General features: G+C 40.1%; 1 protein-coding gene across 2 annotated transcripts; it reads right to left on the bottom strand.

The window, feature by feature from the left end:
- Positions 1–1,764: 1,764 nt before the first annotated feature.
- On the bottom strand, positions 1,765–11,934 carry C3AR1 (complement C3a receptor 1). 2 transcript variants are annotated; one of them, XM_061124872.1, is made up of 2 exons: positions 11,741–11,934; positions 1,765–5,632 (listed from the first exon to the last, which is right to left on the bottom strand). In XM_061124872.1, exon 2 carries the CDS (start codon positions 5,622–5,624, stop codon positions 4,170–4,172), a length of 1,455 nt encoding a protein of 484 aa, XP_060980855.1. In that variant the 5' UTR covers positions 5,625–5,632; positions 11,741–11,934; the 3' UTR covers positions 1,765–4,169. The 2 variants fall into 2 exon arrangements, with proteins under 2 accessions (XP_060980855.1, XP_060980854.1); XM_061124871.1 differs by having other exon boundaries at positions 1,766–5,635; positions 11,741–11,933.
- Positions 11,935–17,042: the final 5,108 nt, after the last annotated feature.

The following is a 17,042-nucleotide window of genomic DNA, read 5'->3' as shown; positions in this document are numbered from 1 at the left end:
GACTTCAGGCAAAGCTTACAGGTACACACCAGAGTTTTACATTGAAAATGAGAGGATTCCAATTGTAGGGATTTCTTCAGAATACATTTCCAAGGGAAACAGAACTCTCAAAAGGAGCCCAGAAATGTCAGCTATTGAACAGGTATGCCAACTTGGGATAATTATGCCAAGATCATTCCCCCTGGTATCCTGTACACTAGCCCTAAGAGTTTGAGACTTCTCTCCAGGGTCCCATGAGAATGTTGGGGTTTCCAGGAACCTAGCTAATCGTCATTACAGCAAGCCTACAGCTACCCACTATGAGTTTTATTTGCTGTATGTTTAGAGATTATAATATATCCCGAATGTCAAACAATTAAAAGGATCCATGAATCTCTGAGCAAGGAGAGTTCCTTCCTCTTGCAAGAAACTGTGGAGAAAGAAAGCATTTATTCACATCAAATATATGAGCAGATTAAATTGGAAAGTAGCATGACAAATCACATCATCTTGGATATCATTACTGCACAAGTGAGAGCATTCCTAATGATTTGAAAATTTCCCACATAGCACTTTATAACTCAGTGGTAGTCCAGACCCTCCCCTCCACCACTTAACAAGGAACAGTGCTTTGCAAGTCGTTTTACATCTGTGCTTTACATCTCATTTTCTATGTTTCAGGTTAAATCCCTGGACTCAGATGAGGCTAAGTTGTAGTATAAACAAACCTGAAAATATAGAGGCTTAATATCTATACATAAAACTTCATATACAGAAAAAAATGAGAAGGTGATGGGGTTGGAGAATGCTTTTTTAAAAATGAAAGAAGTGTGATTGGAATGGATCAACAAAGTAGAAGAAAATGTGTGCTTGTGAACAAATTAAAGGATGATGGTTAATGAATGTTGGGATGCTGCATAAACACAAAATATGAAGGTGTTTAGAAAAAATTCTTCCTCTTCCAAAATAAAAAGTCACTTTTTGTGTACAAAAACTAGCATCATAAGGTCATGACTTAGAAATATCATGGCAAATTTCAGAAGGAACATCTCAGATTGTGGTTTCAAGGGTTATCTCTGGGTAGTGGGAGTGGGAGGAAGGAGACGCTGGCCAGAGTGGGGCAGGAAACCTCTTAGATTTCGTCATGAGCATTGGTTTCTCTTTAAAAAACTGTGTGCATGTATTACATTGATAAAGATTAAAAAAACCCCAGATACATCTGATAATTTTTGTGTGAAAAATACACACCTACAATCATGTTTTTAGGAGTTGGATGGGTAACAAGCCCAGAGGGTACTCAGCTATTTTGCAGTGAATTCAAGAATAGTTGCCTCATCTTATACTCTTTCTCCTTTTGTTTGAAATGAGTTTCTTGGGGAGTAGTGAGAGCAAGTGAGTCATTTGTGTGTTATGAAAGTATCAGTTATTAGAGGCAAAAAGCCTGGAAGAAGATTTCGAGGCAGGAGAGAAGTAAGGGAATTAGGAGCTTAAGAAAAGGAATGAAAGATAGATGATTCTATCAATAAGCAGTTAGAGCAAACAAACAGAGGAGCCATCTGCCCAAACTGTGATATATACAATTTTATAAGAAAGTTCTTAGGTGCCCTAAGTAGTCTTTACACAATAGATGCTTATTTAGCTTATTTAGCTTCGTTATTAGTAACGAAGGCAATTCAGAATTCCTGTGTTCTGTATCCAGAAATATTCCAAGTTGCCGGGGTCCAGCCCCAGCAGGATCCAGGGGAACCCTCAGGATGAACGGCATCGGCGAATGAGAGAGAGAGTGTGACAAAGCTCGGGGCTAAGTCTGAAGTTTATTTTTGCACGGCCCCTTTATACCCTTAACAACATCTTTGGGGGAAGTGCATATTGCTTACACACAGGGCATCTCAAAACATTACAGCAACTTGACCTTCAACAGAAACAGGACGTCACCCACATACTTTTTCATTCACAAGAGTCTTTCTTATCATTTGGCCTTCAGGCCTGCTAACATTTTATGGCTTGCACCTGGTGTGACTTAAGCAACTTCAGTAGCTGACACTTTTTTTCTTATAATTAATCTATTTTCTTTCTAATAAGCGTCATCTCTATGGGAACTATATAGGATTACATTTTTACAGAAAAGAAATGCGAAGGACTGCAGAAACAGCAGATATGGCACAAAACAGGCTCTTAGTCTAAAAGTTAATTACCTGCAAGAAGTCACCAGCTAATCTCTATCTAAAGTATTTTCTATTAGGCACATTTGTGGCTGTCATATTTGTGGAGCTTTTCTCACCCCGCGGAGGGACCTATGCTTAATAGTTTCTTTTGTTAGTGTACTGTGCTTAGGATGTTTAGAACAATCATGAGCATTTTTTGCAATGAGAGCACATATTTATCACACAAGCCAGAATGCCAGCAAAAGGGTTTGAATTGAAGCATTTCCTTCATCCCTGGCCCCTTCATAGGTACCAGCGTCCAGAAGATTTATTAATTAGGGTTTTAAGTTGGTCTTCATTCAGTGAAAGAGGAGCAGGAGAGCTCTCGGCAGGCAACACAAGAATCCGCAGCAGGGCAAACAAGAACAACAGCAGAAAAGCGGGGAGGATATAGGGTGGGGTAGAGGCCGAGGCCAACCTCGAGGGTCCCTTATCCTAGACGGCCTTGCCTGTCAGGTATTTTCCTCGTGACCTCGTCATAGATGGGGTCCCGGATGGCCTTGCCTGCCCGGTATTTTCTTCATGACCTCGTCACGGGCGGGACCCCCCATAACAGCTCCCGGCACCAAGTAGCAGGCATCTGGTCTTGTACTTGCTCCCAACTCAGTCTCATAACTCCTTGTTTGTTTGTTTTTCACGTTTCACCAACTTTATTCAGAAACAGTCCTTTTAGAGCTGTTCCTTGTTTTTAGACTTTTTCTTTTTGCTGCCCCCTGCCTTTTTTTTTCATTTAAAACCATCACCACTGCCATCACCCCAACAAAGCCATTGAATAAAAGATCATCTTTCACTCAGGGAGCCCTAGAAGAAATGGTTTGAAATTGAATCTGGAGACGGTAAACTGTCTGCCTACAAGGCGGGAGATCCGGGTTCAATCCCTGGGTGTGGAAGATCTCCTGGAGAAGGAAATGGCAACCCACTCCAGTATTCTTGCCTGGAAAATATCATGGACGGAGGAGCCTGGTGGGCTACAGTCCAAGGGGTCGCAAAGAGTCGGACATGACTGAGCAACTTCACTTTTCACTTTCTAGTAAGACCATGACAACCTTGAGACATTCTTTTGATTTATTGTAGTAACCAATTGAAAAAGTGTACAGCTCCCTGCTTAGACTAGTAGGGGGTATGCTCCATCCCCCTCCTGGTGTCTGTGTCAGAAGCTCTCTCTGCCCTCTTTCACTTTAATAAACTCTGCTACACAAAAGCTCTTGAGTGATCAAGCCTGATCCCTGGTCCTGAAGCTACATCTTCTTCAGAGATCACAAATCCGACACCGTTCACCATAAGCTATCAATTCCTTACCATCCAAGCCACCAGGGAAGCCCAATAAACATTGCCAGCACTATTTTTTTTTTCCAATTTATTGGAGTGTACGTTATTTACAATGTTGTGTTAATTTCTACTGTACAATATTGTAAAGTAATTAGCCTCCAACTAATAAAAATAAATGAAGAAAAAAGATCAAGCTTTATCCATGGAATCTAAAAAATTAGTACAAATGAATTTATTTTCAAAACAAAAATAAAGTCCCAGAAAAAAAAAAAAAAGAAATTGAATCTGGAAGGAAATTTATAAAATATTTGACAATGGAAACATTATTATTTTTTTTTTTGAAACATCATTTTTAAGCAGACTGCATTCTCATTTATCTCACGTGCCTTTTTTGGGGATCGAAATAGACTATCTTTACAGTGATTCCCAAGTTTAGCATTCATCAGAAACAAGAGAGCTTGTGTAAACACTCTTGGGACCCTACCCCCAGAGATTCAGATTCAGCCAGCCTGCAGGGGGAGGGGCTGGAGAATTTGTACTTCTGACAACTTTCCAGGTGATGCTCATTCCACTAGTCTGGGACCACACTTTGAGAACCTCCAGATGGATTCTTTGACGGTCTCTGCAAGAAACCCCCTGCTCCCCATCTCTCCTGTCTTTTAAGAAACATGTTGCATTTGCCTAAGAACCTCTACTTAGGTCAGTGGCTCCATGTTTTCATACAACTGTACTGATACTGTTTCTTTCAAAAGATGTTTTGTTTGGAGGGCAGCTGGTAGAGTGTGTCATGTCCTCACTGAAAGCTGCCTCGAGAATTCCCTGCATGGACTGTCTTGCTTTTCTCCTAAAGTCCTTTCCCAGGAGAGCATAGAGGAATGGATTGAAGCAACTATTGGCAGATGCTAGAGCAAGAGACACATGATCCCAGGACAACAGAGATTCCCCAAAGGGAGCATCTGGGTCAGTAAACAATAAGAGGACTCCAATAATGTGGTATGGAGCCCAGCAGACAAGGAAGACAACCACTACCACCATAGTGACTCTCAAGAGTTTGCTCCGAGACTTGGTGAAGCGGCTCCGACGCATTTTGAAGATAATGAGGCTATAACAGGCCACCATGATGATAAAGGGCAACAGGAAACCCACCACTAGCCTACTGATGGTTATGGCTACCTGGGGTGTTGGCACTTGATGATTATACGCAAATTGGCCAAAATAATCATCCTGGAAATATTGTGATAGCTCAGATATGTATAAGGAATCACTGGAGGCATTAGGAAAAATCTCAAAATCATCAGGGAGAAAAGAATCCGAGTTCTCCAGGGGGTGAGTTCTGTGATCTTCAATGGGAAAGTCACTGGAGAGTGTAGCTGAGACTTCATCAGCAGACTGGAATAGATCATAATGTGGTTGTTGAACAGATAATCTAGCTGAATCCATAGGGAGTGAATCTCTAGAAGTTCTTTGAAATTTTGGGGAATGGAGGCCAGTGGTGGCTGCCCAAGGCTGATCCTTGGTTTGTGGAGAGAAGGAATCTAACCTGTCATCCATTTCTCCAGGCGGATCAGCAATGGAGTTGTCAAAAGACCCGTTTTCCAGTAGATCAAAGGTGAAGTCTAGATAATCTAGTGAGCCATGGTAACCAAAGTTGTAGCCACACATACTCTGGTTGTCTATAGTGAACGTCTCCCGGTATACAAATGCAGGTATGCACATCACCAAAGCCACCATCCAGATACAACCACAGATAGTGCAGGCTGTTCCCACGTTGCGATGATTCTGGCACCAGATTGGCCTGAGTACCAACAGACAGCGGTCCAGACTAATGGCAGTCAGCAAGAAGACACTGGCAAACATGTTGAGGATGATGATAGAGGGGATGAGCTTGCATAGGAACCAGCCATAGGGCCAGTGTCCTTGGAGAACCAAGTGGACCAGGGAGAAGGGCAGCGAGAGGCAGCAGATGAAGTCAGCCAAGGTGAGATGGAGAAACCAAACTGTGTTCACTGTTCGTTGCATCTTTAGGCCAGCCACCCACAGCACCAGCCCGTTGCCTGGCAACCCCAGTAGGAAAGTGATGCTGAGGATGACCATGGAGAGAATTACATGGGGTTCATCCCAGGGCTGTGAGTGTAGGTCAGTTGAATTGGTCTCAGCAGAGAAAGACTCCATTGCTAAAACTTCTGTAAAAATATAAACAAAAATATTAAAACTAAAAAAAAAATGCATATTCATAGAATTCTAACTTAAAGAGGTAGAGCCACAAAGACCCTAACACTGGTTTATTTTATATTCCTTAACTTCACATTGAATTACTCAAAAACATACTCTGAAAGACAATTTAAAATCCACTGTACTGCAGAACAGACTTTTGGAATCTGTGGGGGAAGGCGAGGGTGGGATGTTTCGAGAGAACAGCAACGAAACATGTATATTATCTATGGTGAAACAGATCACCAGCCCAGGTTGGATGCATGAGACAAGTGCTCAGGCCTGGTGCACTGGGAAGACCCAGAGGGATCGGGTAGAGAGGGAGTTGGGAGGGGGGATCGGGATGGGGAATACATGTAACTCCATGGCTGATTCATGTCAATGTATGACAAAAACCACTACAATATTGTAAAGTACTTAGCCTCCAACTAATAAAAATAAATGAAAAAAATAAAAAATAAAATAAAATCTACTGTACTGACATAGAGAACAGACTGTGGTTGCCAAGGGAAAGGGGAGTATTGGGAGTTTGGGATTAGCAGATGCAAACTAGTATATATAGGATAGGTAAACAACAAGGTCCTACTGTAAAGCACACAGAACTGTATCCAATATCCTGTGATAAACTATAATGGAACAGAATATGAAAAAGAAAATGTAAGTGTATAACTGAGTCACTTCGCTTTACAGCAGAAATTAACACAACATGGTAAATCAACTATGTGCTGTGCTAAGTCACTTCCGTTGTGCTTGACCCTTTGCGACCCTATGGACTGTTAGCCCACCAGGCATTGTCTGTCCATGGGATTCTCCACTGAAGAATATTGGAGTTGTCATGTACTCCAGATCGTCATGCCCTCCTCCCGGGAATCTTCCCGACCCAGGAATCAAACCCATGTCCTTAAGTCTCCTGCATAGGCAGGTGGGTTCTTTACCACTAGCGCCACCTGGGAAGCCCTTGATTTCCTTACCACCCATCATTGCTTTCTTATTTGTTTTTTACGAACATACCTTGCGTAAAATAGCTTGATTATTACAGAAACAGAAATCATTCTTGAAGAAAATTAGAAAACATAAACAAGCATAAATAAGAAAATAAAAATATTACATACCACTAGTCAGTGATTACTCTTAAATATCTTTTTAAAAAAATATTTTTATTTATTTGTCTATGTCAGGTCTTAGTTGCATGTGGGATCTTTAGTTGCAGCATGTGGGATCTAGTTCCCTGACCAGGAATTGAACCCAGGCCCCTGAATTGGGAGGGCAAAGTCTTATCCACTGGACCACCAGGGAATTCCCACACTTTTAGCATCTTAATTTACATTTTTCTGGATCTTTATTCACATTCATATGTGTGTACTATATGTATGTATATTTTTTATTAAGAAAAATTTAATGAAATTAGATTATACTGTGTATACTGGTATTTAAATTGTTTTAATTGTGGTGAAATACAGTGGCTCAGTTGGTAAAGAATCCATCTGCAATGCAGGGTATGTGAATTTGATCACTGGGTCAGGAAGGTTCCCCTGGAGAAGGGAATGGCAACCCACTCCAGTATTCTTGCCTGGAAAATCCCATGGACAGAGGAGCTTGGAGGGCTACAGTTGGGTTACAGTGAGTCAGACATGACTGAGCAACTAAACCACCACCACCACATGTAACAAAATTTACCATCTTAACCATTTTTAAGGGTACAGCTCCATCGTGTTGGGTTTTTTACGTTATTGTCCAGTCAATTTCTAGAACTTTCTCATCTTGTAAAGCTGAAATTCTCTATCTTTTAAAAAACAGCTCCTCACTTCCCTTTCCCCGAAGTCCATGGCAATCACCAGCCTACTTTTGGTTTCTGTGCGTTTGACTACTGTTAGTTGTTCAGTCGCTCAGTCCTGTACAACTCTTTGCCAATCCCATGGACTACAGCACACCAGGCTTCCCTGTCCTTCACCATCTCCAGAGCCTGCTCAAACTCATGTCCATCGACTTGGTAATGCCATCCAACCTTCTCATCCCCTGTCATCCCCTTCTCCTCTTGCCTTCAATTTTTCGCAGCATCAGAGTCCAGCGGATCGGCTCCTTGCATCAGGTGGCCAAAGTATTGGAGCTTCAGTTTCAGCACCAGTCCTTCCAATGAATATACAGGATTGATTTCCTTTAGGATTGACTGGTTTGATCTCCTTGCAGTCCAAGGGATTCTCAAGAGTCTTCTCCAACACTGCAGTTCAAAAGCATCAATTCTTTGATGCTCAGCTTTCTTTATGGTCCAACTTTCACATCCATACATGACTACTGGAAAAACCATAGTTTTGACTACATGGACCTTTGTTGGCAAAGTAATGTCTCTGCTTTTTAATATGCTGTCTAGGTTGGTCATAGCAAGAGTCTTTTAATTTCATGGCTGCAGTCACTGTCTGAAGTGATTCTGGAACCCAAGAAAATAAAGTCTGTCACTGTTTCCATTATTTGCCCATCTATTTGCCGAGAAGTGATGGAACCGGATGCCATAATCTTCATTTTTTTGAATGTTGAGTTTTAAGCCAGCTTTTTCACTCTCCTCTTTCACTTTCATTAAGAGGTGCTTTAGTTCTTCTTTGTTTTCTGCCATAAAGATGATATCATCTTCATATGTGGGGTTATTGATATTTCTCCCAGCAATTCTGATTCCAGCTTGTGCTTCACCCAACCTGGCTTTTTGCATAACGTACTCTGCATATAAGTTAGATAAGCAGGGTGACAGTATACAGCCTTGACGCACTCCGCTCCCAATTTGGAACCAGACTGTTGTTCCATAACCAGTTCTAACTGTTGCTTCTTGACCTGCATACAGGAGGCAGGTAATGTGGTCTGTTAGTCCCATCTCTTGAAGAATTTTCCAGTTTCTTGTGATCCATACAGTCATAGGCTTTGTCGTAGTCAATAAAGCAGAAGTAGATGTTTTTCTGGAATTCTCTTACTTTTTCTACGATCTAACAGATGTTGGCAGTTTGATCTCTGGTTCCTCTGCCTTTTCTAAATCCAGCTTGAACATCTGGAAGTTCTCGGTTCACATACTGTTGAAGCCTAGCTTGAAGAATTTTGAGCATTACCTTGCAAGCATGTGAAATGAGTGCAATTGTGCTGTAGCCTGAACATTCTTTGGCATTGCCCTTGTTTGAAACTGGAACGAAAACTGACCTTTTCTAGTCCTGTGGCGACTGCTGAGTTTTCCGTTTACTGGCATATTGAGTGCAGCACTTTAACAGCATCATCTTTTAGGATTGATTGCTCTAGATCCCTTGTATAGATGGAATCCTAAAGCATTTGTCTTTTTGTGATTGGCTTATTTCACTTGGCAAAATGTCCTTAAGGTTCATCCATGTTGTAGCGTGTGTCAAAATTCTCTCCCTTTTTAAGACAATAATATTCCACTGTATGTGTGTACCACATTTTGTTTATCCATTCATCGTTGATGGACATTGGAGTTGCTTCCACATTTTAGCTATTGTGGATGCTGTTGCTATAAACATGGGTGTAAATGCATATTGTTTTGTATAAACTGCTTTCTTTGATCACTTTTATCATTTAGCAGTCTCCATATTTACAGTTAGACTTACCTTGATGAATATTCAGACTTTATCCATTTTTTCCCACTATCCCCAAAATATCCCTTATAGCTGATTTGTCAACAATTGTAACAGTTAAGGATCACACTTTGCATCAGGGTATTTCTTAAGTCTTTTAATTTAGCAGCTTTTCTTTTTCAAGGATACTGGCTTGTTTTGGGGTCTGTTGTTCTCACCAGTCACTTCTTAACCCTTTGTAATTAGTCTTCTATCCCATCACTCTGCTAAAACTACCTCTAGAGAACAAATGAAAACATCTTTTTCTCTGTCTTTATCCTCCACAATATCCCTATTACTTTACACTGGCTTCTTATCAATCTTTTTCTCTTGGCCTCTGTGACATAACCCTTCCCTAGCTTTCTTTTCTTTTTTTTGGGCTGTGCTGGGTCTTTGCTGAATCACGTGGGCTCTCTGGTTGTGGCTCATGGGCTTAGCTGCCCTGTGGCATGTGGGATTTTAGTTTCATGACCAGGGATTAAACCCACCTACCCTGCATTGGAAGGCAGATTCTTAACCTCTGGACTGCCAGGGAAATTCCTATAATTTTTAACATTCCCATAAACATACCCTACTTTATAGCTTTCCTGAACAACTCACTATTCCAAGTCAATGCCATTTTCTATTCCTTGGCAACTGCTGTTTACTTCTGTCTGGAATGATATTCTCTACCTTAACCTCCTCTTTCCTCCATTCTTAATCCCTGTCTGTTGAAATCCTAGTCATTCTTCAAGATCAAGCTCAAATATATTTCCCTTGAAGCCTCTCTTATAATCCCAATCATAACTTAGTTCTTCAGCCTCCTAAATTTTGTGTGTGTATGGTGGGGTTTGAACCTCTGTGCAATGGTACATTTTGTTCTGCTTTACAATTATTTTCATGGCTGTCTTGTCTATTATTCTAGCCTTAAGTTTCAGAATGGTAAAAAAAAAAAAATCTTATTTCTAAATGCTTGCTCCATAGAATTTAGCACAATGCTTTGTAAGATGTAAGGATTAAAGATTAGTTGAATGGATGGATGCTCATACTTGGGGTTTATTTTCTTTTTCTATTAAATTAAAAATTTTAATTCTTATTCGGTTAATCCAGTAAGGATGCTATCTCTTCTAACTTCCTTTTTTTTGGTTTTCCAGTTCCCAATTCTTACCAGCTATAGCAGCATTTTACGTTTCCTTTGGTAGAAGCCCAGAATACCATATGACTTGTTTTGCTGAGTTGACTAATGCTATCATAGGGATTAGCAGAAGTTAAAATAACTAAGAAAACAAAATAACAAAAAAGAAGAAGTGCTTCTTATTCTCTATTCTGTAGCCTTGCTTATTCTAATATTCAAGTCCTGTGAGGTTCACTTCCTTTGCTGTTGTGCATGGCAGCTACCTTGATCACCTGTCCTACACACATATTCACACATCAATTCATAAAATGTAGAGAGATGGAAAGAGTCATAGAATTTAGAGGTTGAAAAGAAAGTTAGCAATTATTTCTTCTTGCTTCTATTTTTATTTTGTAGTTTTGGACACTGAAACTCAACAAATTAGGCGGCTTTTACATAGTCACAACTAGGGGTATTCTCAAATCCTAGGTCCAATGACTATCAGGCCAAAACTCTTTTTACTATAAATAATCATGTAACAGAAAAGCCTTTGGTATTGCTAATAGAGAAAGGCATCAAGAGCAGCACAATAATAAAGCATAATAAGGAAGTAATAAAGATTGAAAAGAGAAAAATTCCAATGCAAAGAAACTGAATGATCTGGCATGAGCTATACTTTAAATATCACTTTTTAAAAGAAAATGTATCTGAATCAGAATCTTAAAAATCTTTCAGCTCAAGGAAACTTTTTATATTTCTTCAAGCGTTTGGTTGACAAGTACCTTTCTTTCTCTATTTTTTTAAGTTTTCAATACTGAATTGGTTTTGGTTGAAAAGTAACTCTCTCTCTATATATATTTAAAATTTTCAATACTGAATTGGCCAATCTGAATGAAAAAGATAAGTAAAATCCTGAAACTAAAATTCAGCTATAATAGGGAAAGAAAAGTAGATACCAGAATCAAATACTACTGACAGGGTGACAGAATCAGTAGCAATAAAGAATGTGGAAAAAAATAAAAGAGAAAAAGAGCTAAATGAAATTGAAAAACGTATATATTAAGAAAAATAGATAATCACTGATTTGGAAAATGAAACTCTTGGGAAAAGCTGGAATCAAAGATCAGAAGGAGAAACAGCCAATTTAAGAGAGGGGAAAATGATGTAAAAATTCAATATTAGTTCCAGAATGAAATGTAAACAGCAAAGATAAATAGAATGTGGAATAGTTAGAAAAAGAAAAAGGTGGACATGGGAATAAAGCAACAAAAATAACAGTTGGGGAAGGAAGGGGAAATAGAAAATAATGACCTTCAAATCATTATCTACAATGAAGAGAAGAAGCTGGGCACAAGTCATCAGGTGCATCTAGGTTTCCTTACCAAAAACCCGGGATAATAGCTGAAAGCTTCTGCACGGGTCTGGAGGTCCCCACTTGTCCCGTCTGGTCCCCGCGCTGGACCACAGTCAAGTCCTTAAGTATGGTTAGGAACTTTGATGAGTGCCTCCTCTTTCCTCTCTCTTTCTTTCTGATGATAAACCAAACCCAACACTTTCCACTACCATCTGACTCTACAGGAAGAGTTTCAAAGTGAGTCATTTCTAAATGTCTCAGATAAGAAAAATTAAAAAGCGGAAGAGCATGGTTCTCAGAAGTTTTCAGCAGTACAGAGTATGGTTAGAGAAAGCACTTTTGTACATGAGCTTCCCACTTGATAGGGTTTTTCTTTTTTGTTTCTATAATGATAGAAGTAGCAGCTGAAGTGAAATACTGAATAGCAGAAAATAACAGGGGTGTATTTAGCCTGGGGCAATCTAGGAAAGTAGAAATAAGATCTGGGCAGGTCCTTCAAGAATTATGGGACTTCTCTCAAAAGAGGTGACAAACTATTTTACTTATTTATTTGACTGCACTGTGGCATGTGAGATCTTAGTACCCCAACCAGGGATCGAACCTGTGATCCCTGGAGTTGAAGCTCCAAGTCTTAACTGCTGAGCCACCAGGGAATTCCTAGTGACAAGCTGTTTAGAATGTTTACATGGCACATAGTGGCATCTGGCCCCATCACTTCATGGCAAATAGGTGGGGAAACAGTGGAAACAGTGGCTGATTTTATTTTTTGGGGCTCCAAAATCACTGCAGATGGTGACTGCAGCCATGAAATTAAAAGATACTTACTCCTCGGAAGGAAAGTTATGATCAACCTAGACAGCATGTTAAAAAGCAGAGACATTACTTTGTCAAAAAATGTCCGTCTAGTCAAGTCTATGATTTTTCCAGTAGTCATGTATGGATGTGAGAGTTGGACTATAAAGAAAGCTGAGCACTAAAAAATGGATTCTTTTGAATGGTGGTGTTGGAGAAGACGCTAGAGAGTCCATTGGACTGCAAGGAGATCCAACTAGTCCATCCTAAAGGAGATCAGTCCTGAATGTTCATTGGAAGGACTGATGCTGAAGCTGAAACTCCAATACTTGAGCCACCTGACTCATTTGAAAAGACCCTGATGCTGGGAAAGATTGAAGAAGGTGAGAGGAGAAGGGATGACAGAGGATGAGATGGTTGGATAGCATCACTGACTCAGTGGACATGAGTTTGGGTAGGCTCTGTGATGGACAGGGAGTGGTGTGCTGCAGCTCATGGGCTGCAAAGAGTTGGACACGACTGAATGACTGAACTGAACTGAACTGAGTCACCTTGCTATGAAAATTTGAGGTAATTAGAATTGTATTCTTCCTCCACATATCAACTTCAAATTTTTATGTGTATTAGCTACATTGTTGTGATTTATAAAATTGTCATTCTTGATTGTTGTTCAGTCCCTAAATTGTGTCTGCCTCTGAGACGCCATGGACTGCAGCATGCCAGGCTACCCTGTCCTCTATCTCTCGGGGTTTGCTCAAATCATGTCCACTGAGCCAGTGATGCCATCCAATCATCTCACCCTCTGTTGCCTCCTTCTCCTCCTGCTTTCCTGCCTTCAATCTTTCCCAGCATCAGGGTTTTTCCCAGTGAATGGGCTCTTTGCATCAGGTGGCCAAAGTATTGGAGCTTCAGCTTCAGCATCAGTCCTTCCAGTGAATATTCATGGTTGATTTCCTTTAGGATTGATTGGTTTGATCTCCTTGCATTCTTTATTATTAATATAAAAATATATAAATAAATAAATGCAGCATAGTCAGAGTCTGGTGGGTGGGTGAGAGATTCAAGCATTAGAAAACAGGCAGCAGTCTAGTTAATTAAATTAAATTAGTTAATTAATTGATTGGATTAACTAATTCCCTGTATTAATTAGTTTTATCAGGAAGGAGTGCAGAAGACTGAAGAGGGACCTTGAGCAGTGATTTCTCCTTAATGTAGACCTTGAATGGAATTCTCACTCACACTATCCTTTTACATATAAACATGTGAAATAAAGCTTTCAGTCTATATGGATCAACTTATTGTCCAAACAGTAATATCTACATCCCCCCTCGTTTGCAGCCAAATCTCAATGGAATATTTTTGAGGCAGAAAGACCCGAGAAAAATGCCAAGAGTTGAGTTTTACTTATGTATTCATTTTTTCCATTGTTATTATTTAATTACAAGAGTAGTATGTGAGTGTGTTCAGTCACTCAGTCATGCGTGTCTGACTCTTTTCGACTCTGTAGACTGTAGCCCACCAGACTCCTGTGTCAATGGAATTCTCCAGGCAAGAATACTGGAGTGGGTTGCCATTTCCTTCTCCAGGGGATTTTCCTGACTCAGGGATCAAACCCATGTCTCTTGTGTCTCCTGCATTGGCAGGTGGATTCTTTACCACTGAGTCACCTGGGAAGTCACTTATCTTTTAATATCAGGACCTATTAGTTCACATCATACTTTTAAAGTTATTTCATATTATACCATTTAGTCAATCATTCCCCTTTGTGGATATTCTATTTTTATCCAAGTTTAAGCAGTTATAAACAATGCCTCAATGAGTAGTCTTATATTTTACATATCTCGGAATATGTCTGTAGAATAGTTTCCTAGAATTGTATTTGCTAAATCCATGTATGTGCATCCACAGTTTTGAAAGCTGTGTCATTTCCCACTAAGGAGACTCTATCAGGTTATATGCCCACCAACAGTGGAGAGGGTAGCTATTCCCCTTGCAAAAGATAAGGCCTTTATCACTAAGTTAGTACCATAACAAGTACTCCACTCTTACTATAGACATTATGTAGTTTACAATGTGGGAGATTGAAAAAACAAAGAGCTTTGTATATACAATTATAATAATACAGTAAGGGCTGTTAGCAGAGTAACCTTGGGACCAGGAGGAGGGAATGACTAATTCTCACTGAAGCAAATAGGAAGATAATGCACTGAAGAGCTGAGCTTTAATGATAGGTAGAAACTTGACAGCTACTAATAGTGCTACAAAAGAATTTATCCCTGGGTTGGGAATATCCCCTGGAGTAGAAAATGGCAACCCACTCCAGTATTCTTGCCTGGAAAATCCCCCGGAGTGCTACAGTCCTTGAGATTGCAAAAAGAGTCGGACCCAACTGAGTGACAGAGTACATGCATACATATGTACATAATAGTGCTGTAAAAGAATTGATTTCTGTACCCTGGTAGACCAAGAGTTTGCTCCTATCTCCAGTGCCTGCTGCCATGTTTGGAATAATGTGTGTCTGGGGCACCAATAAGTAAATAAATGAAAGAATGAATGTTTGGTTGAAAAGGATGCTGGCTTTTGAATATATAATCCAAAAATTAATTCGGGTCTTTAAAGTTGTTTCTGGTGTGGGCGCAGTTTTACAGATTCCTTTTTCTCTAAAGATTATACAGCAGTTAAAACCAGTTGGAGGGACTTCCCTGGTGGTTCAGTGGTTAAGACTCATCTCTCCCAATGCAGGGGACCTGGATCAGGGAACTAGATCCCACATGCCACAACTAAGAGTTCCCATGTTGCAAGGAAGATTGAAGATACCATGTGTCACAACTAAGACCCACAGCAGCCAAATAGATAAAATTAAGAACAAAAGCCAGTTGGAGAACTCCCAGCTGTATTACTTAGATTTGCAGATCAAGAAGGAAATTAGTGAAAGCACCTGTGGACAGGGCTTTTATTTCTGGAGGGTTTCTGTCCTTTCTTATAAAGTATTAGTTGTTTTATGGTGTAACATGGGCTTCCTTTGTGGCCCAGCTGGTAAAGAATCCGCTTGCAATGCAGGAGACCTGAGTTTGATACCTGGGTTGGGAAGACCCCCTGGAGAAGGAAAAGGCTACCCACTCCAGTGGCTTCCCTGGTGGCTCAGGGGTTAAAGCGTCTGCCTCCAATGTATCCCTGGGTTGGGAAGATCCCCTGGAGAAGGAAATGGTAACCCACTCTAGTATTCTTGCCTGGAGAATCCCATGGATGGAGGAGCCTGGTAGGCTACAGTCCACGGGGTTGCAAAGAGTCGGACACGACTGAACGACTTCACTTTCACTTTCACCCACTCCAGTATTCTGGCCTGGAGAATTTCATAGACTGTATAGTCCATGGGGTTGCAAAGAGTCAGACATGACTGAGTGACTTTCACTTTCACTTTCATGGTGTACTATGGAAAAATTGGGAGCAATGTATGTGATTTTCCTCTGTATTGTTCCTTTTTAGTATCTAATTATAGACTTCTAAGCAGAGATAAGATATTTTGGAAAGACTGAAATTTTGAATATATGTTGCAACACAGCCATATTAAAACCTTTTACGAGTCACTGATTAATTCTACATTTTCAATAACAGAAATCTGTATTCACTTGGTCAAAATAAAAGTTTTAGAGTTGTACACTCTCTGTCCTGCTCTGTCTGAGAGAATTAAAAATGAATATATGACAAAGTTTCTCTCCTTAACAAAAAACGCTTAGATTCATTATTAGACCATATATGTGCAGGTGTGCATGCTAAGTCACTTCAGTCATGTCTGATTCTTTGCGACCCCATGGACTGTAGCCCACCAGGCTCCTCTGTCCATGGGTTTCACCAGGCAAGAATGCTAGATTGGGTTGCCTTGCCCTCCTCCAGGGGATCTTCCTGACCCAGGAATTGAACCCGAGTCTCATATTTCTCCTGCATCGGCAAGCAGGTTCTTTACCACGAGAGCCACCTGGGAAGCCCATTAGACCATCTATAATTTTACTCTAAGTGAAAAATAACCAAATGCCCAATACTATAATGTAGACAAATGCTATGGCTACATAGCAAAGGATGAAACTGATGACAACTGGTTGAGTTTAGAATTAGCTGGAAATTTTTTCATGGAAGAAAATTCTCGAGGTGAAAAATGCTCTAGATTAGAAATCTGAATTCTAGTTTATTTTTCAATTTTTGAGAATAAAAATAAAGCAAGCTTTATTTAGAAGATAGGGGCTTCCCTCGTAGCTCAGTAGGTAAAGAATCTGTCTGCAACCCAGGAGACTTGGGTTTAATTCCTGGCTTGAAAAATCCTGATAAAGCTGGTGGTATCTGTTTTGGTTAATAAAGTTGGGCTCAAGTGTTTTAACAGGTCTTTACTGCCATTACAGACTGACATGCCAAGGGCATTCTGAATGCCAATGACAGATTTAAGTTATTTCAAAATCCAAGATGGTATCAAAAGCCATTGGAATTTGGATTTTTCTTAGACTAATACACTTTTATGGTAAAGAATCTGCCTGCAATGTGGGGAG

This window comes from Dama dama, chromosome 22, assembly GCF_033118175.1.
Source record: "Dama dama isolate Ldn47 chromosome 22, ASM3311817v1, whole genome shotgun sequence".
Taxonomy (NCBI): Eukaryota; Metazoa; Chordata; class Mammalia; order Artiodactyla; family Cervidae; genus Dama; species Dama dama.
This window is presented reverse-complemented; position numbering and strand designations above follow the sequence as displayed.